General features: G+C 36.6%; 1 protein-coding gene across 4 annotated transcripts in view; it reads right to left on the minus strand.

Moving 5' to 3' along the window:
- The window catches only part of LOC131430356 (proclotting enzyme), a 63,919-nt gene that overhangs the window by 11,353 nt on the left and 31,321 nt on the right, over positions 1–21,245 (minus strand). For 3 of the 4 annotated variants that reach the window (XM_058595262.1, XM_058595264.1, XM_058595261.1), the window contains exon 2: positions 7,919–8,062. In XM_058595262.1, coding sequence (XP_058451245.1) covers positions 7,919–8,062 — 144 coding nt within the window. The remainder of the gene's footprint in view (positions 1–7,918; positions 8,063–21,245) is intronic. The other variant, XM_058595263.1, reaches the window with a different exon arrangement.

Below are 21,245 nucleotides of genomic sequence, written 5' to 3' on the forward strand. Positions count from 1 at the left end.
CCACTTGGTAGATACTGTTCGAAGCAGAAATCTACGCGATTCTGTGTGGAATACAATCGGCACTTTAGCAGAGGATCTGTGGTAAACGAATTTATTTTTGTTCCGATAGTCAGGCAGCTTTAAAAGAACTCAGTTTGAATGATTCACGGTCGAATCTAGTGATCGCATGTCGAACTCAAATTGAAGACCTCAGCATTTCAAATGCTTTTTACTTCTTATGGGTACCCGGCCATTCTGGTATTACTGGAAATGAATGGGCTGATGAGTTGGCTAGAGCTGGTGCAACGAATGATTTCGTTGGTCCTGAACCAGCTTTACCACTTTCAACTAGTTGGATAAAGCACAAGATTCGTTCTTGGGCTGCATCCAAACATGCCAGCAAAAGGATATTCTCTCGTTTCTCACCCAATGTGATAAGGAGTTATAGTCAGGAGGGTTCGTCGTTCTTCCTGGAGTGAATGAATCCTTTCTGTATTCACATTAAATAGGGTTTAGCAGATTGTTTGGCATCTCTTATGGGGTACCGAATTTACTTCTGCTCGTACATACTGCGAATCGTTTTGCATTCTTCCGGGAGTGCAGAATGGTGTTGCTTTTGTAAAATCTCTAAATCCTCTCGGGGATTGAAGGTTTTATTAACTGTGCATCGTTCATCAGAAAGAACGCACATAGTAACAAACCTAAATAGGTTTTACAGCAGACTGTTCGGGACCTCGTAGAGGTTCAGAATTTACTTCTGCTTCCACTAAATGTGATCCCCTGCAGATTGTTCAGCATCTCTTAGGGGTGCAGAATTTACTTCTGCTTTTTTCGTAAATTTTCCCCATCCTCCTAGTCCAAACCTTACCATTTCCCTTCAATCCTTCCCTCTTATATATCGGGGAAAATGATGCTGAAAACATATTGATGGCAAGGCACAAATCTCCAAATATCAAGGGGAACGTGTCATTTGAGCCAATTTGTTCTGATTCCTGTATCTACTAACTTTCACGACGTTTATAACGGATGCTAATGTCTACAGGTCATCGAACGGACATTGTCTTCACGGATCTCTTTGCTGCTTTTGATAAAATTTATCACGCTATAACAATCGCAATCGACGGCTGGTGGTTTAGATCAATGAAAATGTTTCCGAGGAGGTTTTTGCTTTTTCTAGTATTCCGCAAGGCAGTCATATCGGACCACTGATATTTCTACTGTGATTCAACGAACGTGAACTATTCATTGAAAGGTCCACGATTATATTTCGCTGACGGCCTAAAGTTATTCCAAATTATCAAGACTCTTGAAGATGCCTTTTTCCATCAGTGTGAGTTTGGAATTTTCTCGGAGTGGTGTAAAATTAATAGAAGATTAGCATTTGAAGCGATTGTGCGTAAAAATGTTTTTACGCGGAACAGTGAAGTGAGTTTCGAATGTTGCACTCTAATTGTACACGGAACGACCGAAATTAGCTCTGCGCCTAATTCGTATTACTGTTTTTGAATTAGTTGATTTTAACAACAAAATTTCCAAAATAACTATAAAATTAGTTAAAATTTAGAATTTACTGTGCTGAAAAAAATTCTTATTTTTAGAGAATGTGTTTAGTTGGCGAATATTCTGGACACAAACCAGCAATATTTCAATCCAACACGAAATTCTCATTGACAACTAATTTCGTTATTAAAATCAGAAACTTTGATTCTATTTATCTATCACCGTCATTACTGAAGGACAGTAGTGTCAAAGCAAAACAATCCATTAAGAAGCTAAAAGGGACAGTCTTGTTGAAACTGCTCGCAGATTGTTTAGATGTTTTTCGCATGTGTTACGATATATCCCTATATAAATTTCTAAACCGATATGTAAAAATTACGTAAACTCTTAGTGGAAAGTGTATTTATTCAGAATTTGTGCGCAGTTGAAGCGATTGTGGGTAATAATGTTTTTACGCGAAACAGTGAAGTGAGTTTCGAATGTTGCACTCTAATTGTACACGTCAAATGATGTTTTTTTGTATCTTCTCATTCCGGGCTACGCCGTCCGGTGTATTACTTGTATTCGATTTTTGTTTTCCGAGTGCTCAAAGTTTTCAGTGAGAGAGTCGATTTCGCGAAGTCGAATGAAGAAAACAGCGATTTAGAAGTAAAATTTTTCAAAAAGAAGTTTATGTTTCGCTTATGTCTTTTTCTCCAATACAGCATCGTATTTATACCTGCAAATATAGAAAAGATAACCGCGACTGAAATTTTTTTCGGTAGTAGTGTGCCATCTAGTGGCTAGTAGTCATTACGGTGTTAACATTTTCTCGGTGACAGAGCGCCATATAGCTGCTAATTGCAAAAACCAATTCAACCATTTATGTTGGTTGAAAACAACGTTTTATTTCTCTAATTCAACTAAAAAATTAGTTGAATGGATATGAAGCGTGCCTTAGCTAAGAAATAACAGCACGTTTAATTGGTGAATTCAACTAAAAAAAATAGCCATTTCTACAAATATTTTATTATTATTAAGAGAATTAGAATTAAAAAATCTAAATTAGCAAAAGTAAGATTTTTTTAGTTGTCTCAAAAAATAACTAACTAAAATCAGAAAATCAACTAATTTTTTCGCCAAAATGCTGATTTCGGTCTTTCCGCGTTGTGTCAAAGGCTTCTCATTGTCTAGGATTTGTCATGAGAACCGCTAAACACTTCACAGATATATACTGTTTGAAATCTCTCTACTGCTCGCTTGTACGGTCAACACTCGAATATTGTTGGGCAGTATGAAACCCTCACTTTCATAATAGTGCTCAAAGATCAATACAGCGCAGATTCGTTCGTTTCGCTCTTCGTCGTTTACCCTGGAATAACCCTCACCAGCTGCCTAGTTATGAAAGCCGTGGGATGCTTATCGGACTCGATGCTCTACAAGTGCCCCGAGATCTTTTCCGTGCCATGCTAATTGCCGATGTTTTGACGAACAATATTGATTGCCCTGCACTACTTAGTCAAATCAACATCAATGTTCGTTCTAGAGCTCTTCGCAACAACAACCTCCTCAGAATGCCTCTACGTCGTACTAACTACGGAATCAACGGTGCCATTATTGGATTGCAGCGAACCTTTAATAGAGTATCTATGGGATTCGATTTCCATTTTCTTCGTAGCAGAATAAAAGCGAATTTTTTTAATATTCTTAGAAATAATCATTAGGACTTTAGATTATCTGTTGATTAAAATTTATATAAATAAATAAACTAATATAGCCAACAAATTTAAACAGTTTTGAGCCAAATCTAGAAGAATTGTACCATTTTTAGCATCGTCGCTCTAAATGACGGTCTATCTCAAACACATTTTATCCTATAATTCCGGAACCAAAAGTCGGATACGCATAAAATTCAATTGCAATTTGCAACCTATGGAACTCCAAGAGCTTTAATGAGCATAAGTTTGTGAAAATCGGTCATGCCACCTCCGAGAAAAATGAGTGACATTATTTGACACATACATGTATGTGTCTTAAATACATACATACACACAGACACTGCTCAGCTCAATTCACTGTGTCGAATGGTACAGGACACTTTACCTTCCGGGCCAATTTTTACTAGTCAATTTCAGTGTTGCGAAAATATCAAATTATTAAATCACCGTTGAAAAATTCATGCCCGATTTTATCGATCAATTATCACTATCCGCGAAATCAACGAATATTAAGTAAATAAATTCTGTTTCAAAAACTAGTTCAAGTATCCAAGGTTAGAATTTAGTTCCAGCATACAAGTTCTGAATTCTGGAAATCAATCTGGAAACTGAGTTTATTAATTAAATGTTGAAGCTGAATTCAGAAATTAAATTCTGAAACAGAACTCAGAAATTAAATAAAAAAACGTGATTAATCCACCTAGCACTGAGATGATACCTTTTTTATCAATCAGCATATGTTTTTTGCATGGATATTCTTAGGTGTTTTAGTTCTCATTATTTTAATTATCGTCGTTTTAAACGGCAAATTGAGATTTTAATCACTCATTACCCTGTAATGTCGAAATCGTATCGAATTTCAATCTTAACGTGTGAAAATCAATTAAACATTTCATGAGATGTCGAAGTAAGTTCCACTTTAGAGTTTTTCGTCATTATTTATGGTACTTCCAGAGCTGGTATTCAGGAACCAGCATAACCCAAAGTGATTCGAATGGCCATAAATTAATACGCCAAACAATTTACATCTTATATATCGGAATGAATTTTAAAAACTCATCATCTGTAATTCCAGAATCGGACAAAATTCACCAATTTTGTATGGAACCTGAAGTCCTTTAATTTGAATTTTTGTTTTTGTAATTCGATTTGGCCTTTTTGAGAAAATGATTGAGCTTTGAGAAACGATTCGATACTGAAACCTGAATTCTAAAATCAGTGTAGCCGAAATCAGTTAAGTTGACCTGAGGAGTGTGTAGACATCTTTAAGAAATTGTAGTGCGGATTAAAATTTGGGGGTACATTCCGAATCCAAGAACGAATACCGCTTAAACTGAAATAAATTTATTTGACAATCGACTATCCAAATCTGCCAACCCGATAAACCTTATTAATTTATGTGTTTTTAAGAACTCTCATTGGAATCATAGATGATTCTTAGATTTCATTTGAATCTAAGATCGGTTCAGTGAATTGCATTATTTTAATTTCGTTTCACATATCATCCTGTGGTTCCGCAATCAGAATTCGGATACAAACGTAATTAAGGAACCTGTGAGTGAAATTATTTGTCACACACGCATTTGCTGATCTCGACGAACTGAGTCGTATGGTATATGGAAGTTATGTTCTTCCAGCATTTATTGCTGTAAGTACTTTAAATCAATATAATTATGGAATTACTTTCAACTCGAAAATGTTGATATCATCTGGTTTACATATGCCATATTCGAACGATTATGTTGCCAAAAACGAACCGTGCCAAAATCGGTCCGAGGCAAAATGTCGTAAAAAAGATGCTGTACATAGTCTTTTTGGTACTTAGAAACAATTGTATGTAACAGTATAAAAAATCGCGTTTCACGTTGCTCCCAAGCATTGCTTTATCATATAGCGCTCAAAACTCCTACTGCTGGAATAGGGGCAAAAGTCGCTTATACAAAAATGTCGATATCTCCGTTGAAAATGGATGGATTTTAACAATCTATGGCTTGTTGGATAGCTATTACCTTGTGGAATCTAAGTATAGAAACATATTCTGTTTTCAAGGTCGAGTGTGACAGATACTGTCAAAAAACTAAAAATTTTGACATAAATTTGGTATAACTCAAAAAGTAAACATCCGATCGCAAAACCATTCAATAGCGTTCTGGGTAAATTTTTCTAAAGTTTGAGCGAATTCTATATCTATTTATATATATATATATATATATATATATATATATATATATATATATATATATATATATATATATATATATATATATATATATATATATATATATATATATATATATATATATATATATATATATATATATATATATATATATATATATATATATATATATATATATATATATATATATAAAGTTAAAAAACCAGTTCCGCAAATCTAGTTCCAGAATTCAGAGTTAGAATTCAATTCCCGAGTTATGGTTTTGAATTCTGAACCTAGATCACAGACTAACAAACAAAATGTAAATTCTTCAAAAAATAAATTTTCGTGGAACACTAGTTCTTGGGCAACTCACAAAAATTCTATCGGGTCACGATGCGACCGAAGGATCGTTAAGATTCATGATTTCATTCGTAATGACATAAAATAAACATTACCTTTGCTAAACTTATAATCAAAACTCAACGAAAGACAGATTGGGAATCGCTAGATGATAAGATGAGATTGCGAAAAAAGTTATCTTCAGAGACAGGCAGCACGGAGACCAGGTTTTCTCAGCAGGTATCAAATAAGGATCCGAATTACTAGATAACTCAACAACTAATGACAGCTTTTAGTTGCATTTAATCCTCTTCTTTTACAACACGTTATGATGCGTTCTTTGATTAATCTGATTATTTTTACACTGAACAAAAAAAAAATATCATAATAAAACTGTTATCAGTCCCGTCAGCAGGGGAAAGGTGTTGGAAGTTTTATTCCCCTCCCCTAAAGACTGTCCCAGAAAGTATGGACGCAACCAAAAACCGCTGCCATTTCGCAATGGTTTAGAATCTGTCAAATTTTATGGCAGCGTCATGTTGTTTCCACTCTTCTCTAACCACTTATGCAGTTGTTTATTCGTTTTCATTAGTTTGTTTCGAAATGCGTGGACTTTCAGCAGAACAACGTCGAAAAATTGTTTACAAATGGTGCACAGAACGTGGACTGTCATTGAGAAAGATAGGAAAAATGGAAGGAGTAAGTGAAAAAGCCGTGCGAAAGGCAATTAGGAAGTTCGGTGAGGATAACACCTTTGAGGATAAACCGAAAACGGGTCGAAAAAAAGGTCCTGCTAAACCTCAGTTGGATAAACAAACGTATACTGAAGGCGTTCGAGCAAAAGAAGAAGGTTTCAGTTCGGGATGTAGACAAAAAAGTGGGCACTTCGAAGTCAAATGTTCTTCGTGCTAAAGAACGTTTGAATCTTCGAACCTATAAGAAGCAGAAACAACCAAAACGTAGTCCGAAACAAGAAGCATCGATCAGTCCGAGGGTTCGAAAGCTCTACAATACGATTCTTGCTGGAAATTTGAACTGCATAATCATGGACGACGAAACCTACGTGAAACTCGATTACAAATCCTTGCCGGGACCACAATATTATACGGTTCGAGAAGGGCAAGTGTTAAACCAGTCCGGGACATCGATTGAAGTCGAAAAATTTGGTAAGAAAGCTATGGCCTGGCAAGCAATTTGTAGCTGCGGTAAGATTTCGAAACCCTTCATCACCACTGCTTCAATGAACAGCGAAATATACGTCAAGGAATGTTTACAAAAACGACTTCTACCCACGATTCGAAGCCACAAGGTTCCTGTTGTATTCTGGTCAGATCTTGCTTCTTGCCACTACTCGAAATCAACGGTAGAATGGTATACTACCAAAAATGTCACTTTCGTCCCAAAAGACATGAATCCACCAAATTGCCCACAACTTCGACCAAGTGAGGAATTTTTTGGGCATTAACGAAGGCACATCTTAGGAAACATGTCTCGGCAGCCGAAACCATTCAACAGTTCGAAAAAGTTTTAAAAAAAGTGTCCAAACTTGTCGACTTCTTGTCTGTACGGAATTTAATGAGGAACGGTCGCAAGAAGGTGCGACAGCTAGTCTATAATGGCTAAGTAGCAAATGTATAATATTCTGTTGTTGTAGTCTAATATTATCAGTATATCGAATAAAATTTGAATATCTAACACTTGTGAATTATTTACAGCGAAATCAAAGTGCGTCCATACTTTCTGGGACAGTCTTTACGCCCTGAAGTGACCTCTAATATCTTTTATAATAAATTTAGAACAGTCAGCTGTGAAAAGGTGTTTTACATTGACGGATCATACATCAACGAGTCCACATGCTTCAGCATCTTCAATCAAAACATCACCGCTTCATACAAACTCAATGATCCGGCTTCAGTTTACGTCGCAGTATTAGCTGCTATTCAGTACACCTTTGAGATCATTAAAAGCGATTCGTGATGTGCTGGCGAGTCGGAATAGTTCATATATGCTCCTCATTTATAAGTACCTTAACCACATTAACGTATTTCCTGCGGACCCAAATAGACAAACCTGCGGCCACTACTATTACGGGAACTTTTTGATCAAGGTAGTATAACCAATACAATATTTAATAAAAAAAAATCATCGCAAACAATTAATCACAGAAACAATCATCCCGAAGCTTCGAGCCCCATCTTTTCCGTGCGACCTGACCTGCATCGGATGCTGCATCGGCTGTTACCTTTCGTGCCCACCTTGGTCGGACCGGTGATTCCGGAGTCAATCAGCGTCGGAGTCCGTTTCCCACCGCCTCCTTCAGCGGCTCCTCCTCCACCGCCATCTTCCGCTTGGCAAACTGCGATAACAAGCGTCGTCACGATCAACGCTGCGAAAGAGAAAATGCAGAAAAACACAAATCAGTTTACGGTTAGATAATCCGCTTAACACCTGAGACCTGGTTCAATGCTTAAATTTAGGCCACTACCGAATGGACCTCACGGCGGGAGGTAAACGCCACTGGCAGCTAGTTGGCTGTAGAAATATGAAAAAAAATTACTGCGGGCACCGGACCTCGAGGCCGGACTACCCGACCACCCTTTCCTATGGTTGGACTATTTGAAAAAGAAGAAAAAATCCTCGATTATCTAATCGATCAAGCATGGCGTTTGCGCGTTTTTGCTTCGCACTTCGACGCATGTTTACTGGCCTTCATGCGCCATCCATCTTCCTCATTCTTCGTCCCAACCGAAACGGCAACGGTTTTCATAGGCTCGTAAGCGTGCGATGCACGAGGCATCCATTAATGCCATTCATTCACGAGCCCCCGCGAACGGAACCATGCGGAAATACTCCGCACACCAGCGCTTGGGCGTGACTCGTCCGTTGGCGTGTCAAGCAACGGAGTCCGCTGTGTACAAAGGTTCAAAGAAATTACTGACAGCAGCAGCCTAACAAAACATGCAAACAAACAAACCCTTTAGTAGAATCAGCAGAGCAAAAAAAAGCTATTGTTTGTCAGGGGAAAAAAAACAGTCCATAAATGGCGTAAAATTGCCGGACTATCACAACAAATAGACCCTTGGCATTGCTGTGCGGCCATCGATGGAATGATACACTGCGCGTTCCATGGCAAAGCGATAATTTCGCGGATCAAAGCCCTGCGGACGAAGGGGCGTGCGCTCGCTCTCTTGGTCTAAGCAAGCGCAGACAAACTATTGCAGTTTTTTGTTTGTTTTGTTTTGTTTTTCTGTCCGCCCAAAAGGAAGCCCACAGACTCAGTAACGAGTCACCGGCAGCAGCTGACAAGACAAGGAGAAAGTGACTTATGCGCCCGGTAAGCTGTCAGATTTGTGCACACTGCTTATGTAACCTTCGTAGGTGTGTATCCGCCTGTAGGATTCACGAGGCAAAACGTGGACGAACTGGAAATAGGTCGTGACAGGTGATCGGTGTTTTAGGCAGCAATTTGTTGTTTATCAAATTGACTACAGTGTGTTGAACACAAAATCTTTTTTTTTGTTCCGCATTCCAGCTGCGATGAAGTCCAATGTTTCTAACATATACCTCAAACCGAACTAGACAAAAACGGGAATGAAGTAAAACGTACTGGAGGGAAAACAATTGTCACTTAATCTAATATACAATTTCCTTCCACTTTACTAATGTCGTTTTCGCTTGATGCCAAATCTAATCCCAGTTTCCACCCTAACTGCTGTCAAACCGTTTGTTCGAAATGATTTTCGAACATAGTTTCAACAGTGTTTATTTGAAATCGAGACAGTTTCGAACCTGGTTTTTATATCAGGTTTGCTCAGATCCCCGTTGCTTGGTGCGAAACCAACACAGTTTTGTTAAATATGTTTGTTTGATAAAACTACCCTGGATCAGTTTCAGTTTTCTCAAGCGAAAACGACATAAATAACATGTGGATCAATAAGTCACGAAACTGACATATAGATTATGTTGCCAACAAAATTTTCGTATTATTTTTCACAAGCAGCAGTAACCTTCAAAAGATACCTGTCAAAATTTCATGACATTTTGATATTTGGTCCACGAGTTAAAGTGATTCAATAGGCGCCATTTTTGATATTCACCAAATAGCGGACTCGAAACAAATTCGTGTGTTGATTTATTATTGCAGATGCAGGTTCAGCAATGACTTGAATAGTACACCGGGGACTCTGCGCTATCAAAAATTACCATTGCACAGTGATCCGAAACGGAGAATTAGCGAGACAGAAAATATTTTCGCTTTTAAATATCAGTTTTCTTTGCAGTGGATGTCTTCACAAAAGTTGTTTACAATCAATTGGCGCATCTTTTGATGTGAAAGGTCATTAAAGTGGCTCAAATTTAGATTGAAATCTGAAATTTAACTTTCTTAATTAAATATAAAAATGTTTGCGCTTTACAGAAAAATGAAGGAACGTTAATTTTGTGCAACTTTACTGAAGAAGTCACTCTCCTAGGTCTACGATTGATCGAGTTACATAAATATTTCGGAGTAAAAGTAGTGGTTCTTGAAAAATTACTTTTTTTGAACAGTTTTAATAGAAAATAATAATTGCGCACCCGTTTGCTACGAAAACAACGCTTTTCGAAAATTTTGAACTTTCTCATGGGGCGTAGTTTGGAGAAGAATATTTCATTGCTGAGACATATTTATTCCTACGAGAACAACGTTTTTCAAAAATCGTTAGAAAGTTTTTCTTCAGGAAATTTTTTGAATCGATCATCCCTCCAACTTTTTAAACATTCATCAGTTTCCTAGTAATTGGACGTGTTTTTTATTTCGTTCAAACATAATACTGTTTTCATTTTTGGGATAAATACATAAGTTACGATGGTTGTAACTTATGTATTTATCCTAAAAATGAAAACAGTAATATATTTGATCGAGAAAAAACACGTCCAATTGCTAGGAAACTAATGAATGTTTAAAAAGTTGGAGAGATGATCGATACAAAAATTTCCTGAAGAAAAACTTTCTAACGATTTTTGAAAAACGTTGTTCTCGTAGGAATAAATATGTCTCAGCAATGAAATATTCTTCTCCAAACTACGCCCCATGAGAAAGTTCATAGAGAGCTTCTTCCTAAATGCAGACATTTTCGAGACAAGAATAGATCCACTGGGTTCCTGCTTTCATGTCGTAAAAGGCGACAATTGCAGGAGTTTCTTTTTCCATTCAGTTATCAGATATTTGCAATGTTTCACTTCTGATTACTCTATTTTACTAAATTATCTCTTCATTCAACCTATCAATTTACGTCTAGCTTCGGAAAAAAGTTTTATTTGGAATGTTTTTTTCTTCCATGTTATTGATTGTCTTTTTTAATTATAAATTGAATTGATAACTATTGCGCAAATCCGTTGATATTACAAAGTTAATAACAGAGATAACATTGAATACATAGTAAAAAACACTTGAAAATAATATTTCAAACAATAGATTAATATTTTTCTCGGTAGCCGGCTGCCCAGATCAACCAATATAACCAATTAATCATTTTAATAAATAATTAAAATAATAAAGCGGAAATAATCAAGAATCAAGACGCGCGTGAAATCTGTTCACCTTTATTTGGTGATTTAAAATGATTTTATAACAACTGTTTAGAATATGTCAATGCAATGAATCAACTATTTTGTCTAAATCCTATTCACTCGTTAATTTTGTTTCACATTTTTTTGTTTTTAATTTCATTTAAAAAAAATAGGGAAGTTTTTATTCTTTACGCGATAGTATTGCAAATTTTTCTTTAGTTTCCTCGGATAAGATCTGTGAATCAAGACTTGTTGAAACGTTCATTCGGGATGTCAGTGAGTTTAGTGGTACATCCGAGCATCTTGAAACCGAAACATACTGAGTCGCGCGCGAAACCAATACTAAAATTTGTACTAACAAATATCCTTCTCCCGTGACACTTGTGGAGTGCGCAGTAGTATATACGGCCTCTAGTAACAACAAGTGTTGGACTAACATCCCTTCCCATTCCTTAGACGATCTACGTTCGGGCCTGGCCGGCGTCGGTACTGATCAAAGAATTCTGGGATTACCAGAAGATGTACATTGAAGGATGATTTACCAGTCCCAGGTCGGATCATCTAGAAACTCCCTGTACAATTTCAGCTAATCCCGATCAGTAACGGAGTAGCAACCAGGGGTGGTCGCTCAAGATCAAGAAGATCCACCGCCTAATGTATTAGTTTTGTAATCTTCTTGAAATTTTGAATAAATTATTCTTTGACATCAAGAAAACAAAATAGAAGAAAGATCGCTGGTTTATAAAAATAAACATTTTTTTTAAATTAGGTTTTCCATAAACAATAAGGCGGATTGTATTCAAGTTGCAAAGTGCAATATTGAAGATAAAATTTGCAAAAATTTATAAGACAATAGTCGTTTTGCAAACCAACTTTATTATTTCTTATTTATTACAGTTATATATTTTATATTTTGGATCAAAATTCAGAATTCTGAAACAAAATTCAAGATATGAATTCCACACTGTTACCAGCCGCTACCTGATTTTGGGTCAAAACCTACCCAAAATCAACTAAAGTGCATCTCCCCAATCAATTAGATAACGAGTGATGACCTCAAATTTAGGTAAATGTAAGTTTAGTTCATGTGTCATGCCATAACAAAGCACGCTACCCATTTTTACCGATCAACTCAAAGTTTGAGTAGATAACGACCTAATTTTAGCTAGCTTATAGAAGAGCTCGACAATGAGTGATTTCTCCTCAAAAAATTGGTATAAATGATTTTCAGTGTAGAATTCAGTTCCAGAATTTAGCTCCCAAATTCAGATCAGCATGCTGGAATTGAATTCGGAACTTGAGCTAGATTTTGGAACTGAGTTCAGTTCCTTATTCCAGGTTAGGAATTCAAGTTCAGTTCTAGAATTAAATATGGATTCTGAAAATGAGTTCAGGTCCAGAATTCTATAACTAAATTCACGAATACACTGAATACTTGATTTGAATTGCGAACCTGAATTTCGCAATCGAATTCGGAGCCAGTTTGTGGTGCGAACGATTATTGATTTTTGGAAAGTGAAAGAAGCATGTCGGTGTTTTCGTATTCAGGTTCTCCAGTTATGTCTCTGACATTAACCACCCGTCTTTTTTCAATATGAGGGTTATTCTCTTGATTTTTATAAACGAGTGATTTTTCTCCGAATCTGTTTTCAAAATATCTCGAAAACAACTACTCGCATCGATTTGATATCAAAGAATAATTTACTCATGAGGATTACAAAAATAATAAATTTGGCGAAGGAGATCCCACACTAATTTATAAAATACGCCATGTATTCTTATGAAATATTCATTTTCTCTATTTCGTTTCTTACGTATCTTGAAAATGACTGCATTTAGGAAGAAGCTCTGAAAACATCGTTTTTCCAAAATCGATAAAATGTTTTTCTTCGGAAAATTTTTCTTAACTATCATCTTTCCAACTTTTTAAACATTCATTAGTTTTCACATTTTGCGTGCCTGGGGCTTTGGTTCAACAGTCGGTTTTCACAGTGATTGCATGCATTCTATATGAGAAAGGCAAAAATGGGTGGGAAATGTCAGAGACCTAACTGGATGACGTGAATACGAATGAAACTAACACGTTTCGTTACACTTCTGAATATCTAAAATCGTTCTCATAAGTAGATGTGTGAATTGTGCAAGGCCTCATTTATTTACTTCAAGAATTGTAAAAATGCACCTAGAATAAAGTACGCTAAGTTCACAACACACTTAATTCAACACACAAATCTGATTTTCTCTTTAGTAGCAAACAAATTGGAAAACTATAATTTTGAGTTATTTATAGTTTTTTCATACTACTGAAAAGTTTATCATAAATTGCTGATCATATTTCCGTTAGCATGGAGAAAAAATATGTTGTTGGGTTAAGTACAGCAAGAGATTGTCAAGATTAAGATCTACCCATTTTTGTGCAGGGTAAATTATGAAAAGACGTCCCATAGTAAAGCGAGTAGTATTCACGACAAAAACCTCCAGACTACACAACAAAAAATTATGGAATTTACCGGTGACGTAAATCCGCGTATGACTCAAATCATAAGAACGTAATTTGTAAAATGACTGAATTTTTCAAGAATGATTCACCTACTTATTTGTCGAAAATACACTACTTTTAAAGAAGACGTGTAAATTTTACAAGCTTCAGCACACTTGGTTGATCGAGTACTCAAAAACAAGCAGTTGAATAAGAATTCATCACTCAGTGAGCCGTATGAATAAAACATAGCAAGCTTGAACTTCGATAGTAAATGCTACATGTGGATCAGTGGATTGTAGTGTTTACTACATTTTTTCGGTTGGTAGCTCAAAAGGTTGCTACTCGTCTGTTTGCTAATATAGTGGACTACAAAAATTAAATGAGGAGCATTTTTGCAGCAGTAAGTACTTTGTACATTCTTATGCCATTTTCTGGTTCATATCAAACCGCTATTTACTCTGTGGACTTTGTTTTTGAAAAGATACTACAAACATCAGATTTTTCTACATTTGATTCATACACGGAACGACTGACATTAGCTCTGCGCCTAATTCTAAATTTACTTTACTGAATAATCTCTTGTTTTTAGAGAATGTGTTTAGTTGGAGAATATCCTGGACACAAACAAGCAAAACTTTAATCGAACACGAAACTCTAATTGGCAACTAATTTTGTTATTAAAATCAGAAAATTTGACTCTATCTATGTGTCACCATCACTGCTGAAAGACAGCACAAAATAAACAAAAATGAAATTAGTTTTATTAACAAGTTTATTGGCTTAAAACTCATGAGAAGGGTCAAAGCAAAACAATCCATGAAAAAGCTAAACAAGATAGTCTTGTTGAACCTACTTGCAAATTGTTTTGATGTTTTTGGCATGTGTTACGATATATCCATATTTAAATTTCTAAACCAATAGGCAAAAATGCCGCAAACTCTTAGTGGAAAGTATTTTAATTCAGAATTTGTGCGCATTTGATGCGATTGTACATAATAATTGTTTTACGTGAAACAGTGAAGTTAATTTCGAATGTATATGTCAAACGAACTGTATATGTCAAACGAAGTTCGTTGTATCTTTCAACCTGTATCGAAACAAAAAAATGTAGATTCATATTTGTTCAAACCGTAGTTTTAGATCAAGACAATGGGCCGTATGAATAAAATGTAGTAAAGTCTGTTGTTTGTAGTATCTTCTTAAAAACATAGTCCACAGAGTAAAACACGTTTGGTATGAATAAAAAAACAAGTTCGAACATGTAGTTAATGCTACCTTCGAATTTGAGCATTTATTATATGCCGTGGACTCGGAGCCGGAAAAGCTGGAATAAGTATGCACAAAGCAAGAAAAGTACTTACTGCTGCAAAATGCCACTTTGTTTAATTTTTCTACTTCACTTTATCAGCAAACACACGAATAGCAACCTCTGGAGCTACCTACCGAAAAATTGTAGTAAATACGACATGTTCGAACGTTGTTGTTTAGTAAAGTCTCTGCTTTTGACAGGAACGTGATCCACATGTAGCATTTACTACCGAAATTCAAGCATGCTACCCTTCACAGTTTGTGTAGAATACTCATAGTAGGCGGTTGTTATTCTCTGTGGCTTCTTGTTATTTCATGGTGTATTTCGCTTGAGCTACGCCGTACTTGTATTCGTTTTTTTTCTCTTCGAGTGCTCAATGTTTTCAGTGAGAGAGTCGAATGAATGAAGAATGAAAACAGTGATTTAGAAGAAAAAAATTATGAAAAAGTAGTTTATGTCTCATTTATGTCTTTTTCCGTAAATGCTACACGGGAAATCGCTACCCAAGTAGCACGTTAAGTTGCTGTCCTGTATTTTTCTACTGATTGTGCAATTTATCAAATAAGTTTATATTACTATTCTAGTAACTGTTGTGTTATGGAAAAAGCGCAATTTTTCTTTGCTGTGCAACATATCTTTGAGTTCTTCCGTTGTTACGAACTTTTTTTCACAATTATTGTGCAACTGATACAAAAACTCATGCATCGATCCCATTACAAATGCAGTAATTAAATCAGCGAAAAGACAATTGTGAAACTCATGGGAACTACTTCGTAATGTAAACAAAAATTGAATTGATGTTTACAAAAACATAGCAAACATAATTTCTAAAGAATAAGTTTCACATTTGATTTTCTATACAACTGCTCGTAAGACAAACATGGAACTTTAAAAATATTCTGCACATAAATAAATGGTAATACTACATATTGTAAAATTGATCTTTTATGTTTTAGTAAATAGAAAATCGACTACGAACTGCATTTTTATGGTGAAACATGTCTTTGTACGCCTGAAATTTTCAAGCGCCTCTGAATGTACGTGTTTTGATGATTGCACATCAATTTCTATGAAAATAACAATCTATTCATTTCAATGAATATAATCGGGATAGTGTTAAAAATATGTAGAAGAAAGCTATCGAACATTCATACACCTTTTCAGACGATTTTAATCATATCGATGTTCAATTAATCTGAAAAATCTGAAATGATTTATTTTACCTAATTAAAGGAAATATAAACATGTAAATAATGAAACGAAAAAACAAAATGCTTTTATTTTTATCAAACTAGTTGACTTAAACAACAATACAGTTTAGTCATTCATCTTAGCGGACCCGACTATATACGAGGTCTGTTCAAAAAGTTCCCGGAATTTTTTAATTGCGCGCGTCTGGAGAGTCCGGTGGTCAAAATTTTTTTTATTGTGTTGGTACATATGTCCCTAATGTATGGTGAAATTTTCAGCTGTATTCATTCTTTACATTCTGTCTTGTAGCGGCTGGTGTAGACGTGTTTTTTTAGCTCGGCGATTTTTGTTAGTTTAAACAATGGAAGAATTGAAGAGTCAAAGAATTTGTATTAAATTTTGCGTGAAAAATGAAATAAAGTGTAACCAAGTGTGCGAAATGTTACAGAGAGCCTACGGTGAGTCTGCTATGAAAAAAACAAGTGCTTACGAGTGGTATAAGCGTTTCCAAGATGGCCGCGAAGACGTTGAAGACGACGAACGCTCCGGTCGACCCAGCACGTCAATAATCGATGAAAATGTGGGAAAAGTGGAAAAAATGATTATGGATGATCGCCGAATCACTATTAGAGAAGTTGCTGATGAAGTTGGCATATCAGTTGGCTCATGCCATCATATTTTTTCAAATGTTTTGGGCATGAAACGAGTGGCAGCAAAATTCGTTCCAAAACTGCTGAATTTTGATCAAAAAAACAAACGCAAAAACAAGACTTTAATCATGCCCCAACCTCCTTATTCACCAGATATCGCTCCGTGTGATTTTTTCCTGTTTCCAAAGTTGAAGAGACCCATGAAAGGACAGCGTTTTTCATCGATTGAAGAGATAAAGGCAGAATCACTACAGAGCATTACAAAAAGTGACTATCAGGGGTGTTTCGAAGACTGGAAAAAACGCTGGCATAAGTGTATTATATCTAGGGGGGATTACTTTGAAGGGGACCATATAGATGTAAACGAATAAATAAATATTTTTTAAGAAAAATGAGAATTCCGGGTACTTTTTGAACAGACCTCGTATATAACTATGAGAGTAACTATGATGAAGTTAACTTTTCGTTCAATGTCTTTGAAAAGTGATATCAGGTCTATTCATTTTTTCGCGAGATGAAAACCGAATACAAATTATCTGATTTGATTCTTGTTTTCATTGCGTATGTAATGCTGTATTTCTGAAACTTTTATGATAATATTCTCATGTCGACAAGTTTTGCGTTCATTTCAAGCAGATAAATCTGGTACAACTTATTTGCAAGTTTCGAATTGTGTTTCTACAAATGAAGAAATCTGCACACACTGACCTAATATTTCATGAGGCAACCAAGACTATGCGGACTCGGCAGTAAAATAGTTTTTACTGCGAGGTTTTCAATTCGGTTTATCATTTTTTGTCTTGCAGAGAGCATAATTTCAATATTTTTTTCTTCACAAGAGATAAACAGCCATTTCGGCATATATTGAGTCCGATACAATTATTACAGCCATTTGGAAAATTTTTGATAAGTTGAAGAATTGTTTTAGTTACTTCGTTTTTACATGACGATGTGAAAATTTTGGCAGCGCTTCTATAGCTACTAGTGCAACGTGGGCAAGTTGGTGATTTGCTGCACAATTGTTTCAGATGTATCTTAGATTGTTCTATAGTGATTTTTTAGGGAAGTATTGTAAAACTTAACAGTGATAAGTTGCACAACCGATTTTAATATATATGAAAATCTGTCTGAACTTATCCAACATAAAAAAATATAATTCTAAAACAATCGTAGTACTCGTAGTACTCGTAGAAATTTCAATAAATTACATTTGCTACTTGGGTATCGTATTTATACCTGCCAATATAGAAAAGACAACCGCGACTGCCTTTCGGTAGTAGTTTGCCATCCAGTGGCTAACAGTCATTACAGTGTTAACATTTTTTCAGTGACAGTGCGCCATATAGCTGCAGATTGCAGAAGCCAATTCAACCATTCATGTTGGTTGAAAACAACATTTTATTTTTCTAATTTAACTAAAATATTAGTTGATTGGAAACGTAAATGCCAGCACGTTTAATTTATTTAAATTAAACTAAACTCATAGCCATTTCAACTAATATATTATCATTATTAAGAGAATGAAAATTAAAAAATCTAAATTAGCAAAAGTAAGAATTTTTTAGTTGTCTCAAAAATTCACTAACTAAAATCAGAAAATCAACTTATTTTTTCGCCAAAATGCTGATTTCGGTCTTTCCGTGTACGACCGAATGTTGTTGAATCACTCTTGCCTACTTGAACTTGAAATCCTACTTGCCGATCTAAAAACTAGTGATCCTACAATCTGATATCAACGGAGACATTGTTGAGATTCCAAATGAACTGTCAAAAGCGGTTCCAATCGGAATGTTTACAATTTCCACGCTATTCACCATCAGTGGAGAGTATTGATACTAAATAGTAAGTATCTGATATTTGATATCTGGTATACAATTTTTAACCCACTTTACCCTATATTTCCGGATCCGGAAGTCGGATCCGCATGAAATTCAGCAATTACGCATGAGACCACAGGACCTTTCATTTTTTAATCATGAAATCATGAACCATGCCTTCTCATGAAATTCACAAGCAAAATGATTGATATCATGAAAATTTTCATGAAAGATTTGTTATTGTTCATGATACCAATCATTTTGCTCATGAAATCATGACTTATTATTCATGATAGACATGATTCATGATTTCATGATTTTTAATCATGGTACCGGCAATGGATTTTTACCCATGTACACTTCATTTTTTGCTCTAAGTGTGAGACTTTACAAGCAAGCAAACCCGAGCGTTCAAAAAGTCACGCGCTATTTGTGTGCGATGCAAGCGGTGCCAGACTATTTATTGTGTTTATCTCGTTGCCATATCAGCTATTTTTGTCTCCGCTGATCTCTGATCCTACACAGTTAGTCACAAACGATAATAAATCGAATTTTATATGTGCTCGAAACGAATATCATTACTTAGAAAGAAAAAAAAATCAAACCGGTCTGAAAATAACCGGACCAAGACTCATCATCCGACGCACGGTCGCCATTCTCAAGGAGAGTGGATTCCCCCAGCGCTTACATAAGTTACCCGCTGTCGGCGAGACGGCCGCGTATATTCGATTACGACGTCAACACGGACACGGTGGTAATCGCCAATGACCCACATTCAGGCCAGCGACCGTCACAAACGCACATTTGTCGGGGCAGAGGTGCATCGCGATATTCCGGATCGTTTGGTGGATGCTCCCTTGCACCACCCAACCGGTGTCCCTTTCACAGCTGAGTTGTTCGGAGTGCCAACCGCCGACTCTAACCCCCCAACGTTCCCATCCGGATAAGTGGGTTATGTAATTCCGTTGAGTAACTACGACAGAAGTCATTGCAGACGATTATTCACCGCTGTCACGTCACGTGTCCGGATTGTCGCAGCTTACTCACTGCGAACGCGAATGGCTAATCGGTTTCCAGTGGTCTTCTGGAAGACCTTGCAGAAACTACTCTTGGTTTCCCCACATGCCAGCAGTAAGTAGGCTCTGCTGTGTGAGCTGTCATTTCACTCTTTCCTTTCCTTTCCTTTCCTTTCCTTTGCCACGCGCCGGTGCGAATAGAGTCGTCACCTTTGTTCTGTTTGTTTGTTAGTCAACTGAGCGCTAATGCGCCGTCAAGGCTTGGGCTAAAAAGCGAAAGTTTGATTGCAATTCAAGTCAAATGACTTGTCGCCTAAAATGTGAGTTGCCAGTTGCCCGCAAATGCTGTGATGATTTTGTGGTTCGTGCGCAATTTCAACCCAGCTCTGCCCACATACAGACACGCGGCTATGCTAAGGAGGTTGCAGTTCGTTTCATGCAAAGCAAACGCGGGAGAGAAAGAGACATCCATTCGTTTGCTCGTCGTCGTCGTTGTCGGTTTTTTAACCGGTAGGGAAGTAATGTGGTTTTGCAGAAATGAAAACAATAAACAATGTAGTAGAGAGCGCAGTTCGGCTTCATATCCGGAAGAATTTGGGCGTGGAGAAATTGGTCTCTTTGTACTGCAGACAAGGTTTTTTGATTAAGGTAGATATAATGAGCTAGTTATGTAAATAATGGTTGCTTAAATTACGGCAGCATTCATCAAACCTATCTTAGATCTCAAATGTAAACGCACTTTTAATTTTAATTCGGTGAAATTAAGAAGGATGCATAGGAAGAGCTTACTTACTACAGGGTCCGGCACTCGAAGTGTATCCAATTAAAAAGGCCATAAATTCAGTTTGGAAAATTACTTTTACTTAATTCAAAGTACAAAATGTGTAAAAATAATACAAAATTCAGAATCAATTCACTTTTACTCGATATGACCACCTTTTACCATGACTTGATGACTTGAGAGAGCGAAGGAGTTGCTTCGTTTGGCCGAAAGCGGTCAATTTCCGAACATTGTATTTTCTGACGAGAAAATTTTTCCAATTGAGCAATTCGTAAACTCTCAAAACGATAGGGTTTACTTGACCGACCGTTCATACGAGAATTGGAGCCATCGATTGGCCACCAGGAGGCAGCACCCGCAACAGATAATGGTTTGGGCCGCTGTAACCGCAGATGGGCCCTCTCCAATCGTTTTCATCGAGCCTGGCGTCAAGGTAAATGCGACATATTATCGGGAAAGTATTCTGGAGGTTGCTTTGAAGCCGTGGGCAGACAAACATTTCGGTGGCAGACCATGGACGTTTCACCAGGACTCGGCACCGTCTCACAAAGCTCGAGTGAACCAAGAATGGCTGAAAAACAACGTTCCGAACTTCATCACGTCCACACAATGGCTCTCGAATTCACCAGATGCGAATCCAATGGATTATTCTCTTTGGGCCATTTTGGAGAGCAAAGTCCGAACTAAAAGATACACCAGTCTCGAGGCGCTGAAAAAAGTTATCGTCCGCGAGTGGGCCAAAATACCTGCAAGTCACATTCGGCCAAACGAAG

This window comes from Malaya genurostris, chromosome 2 (genome assembly GCF_030247185.1).
Source record: "Malaya genurostris strain Urasoe2022 chromosome 2, Malgen_1.1, whole genome shotgun sequence".
In the NCBI taxonomy this organism is placed as follows: domain Eukaryota; kingdom Metazoa; phylum Arthropoda; class Insecta; order Diptera; family Culicidae; genus Malaya; species Malaya genurostris.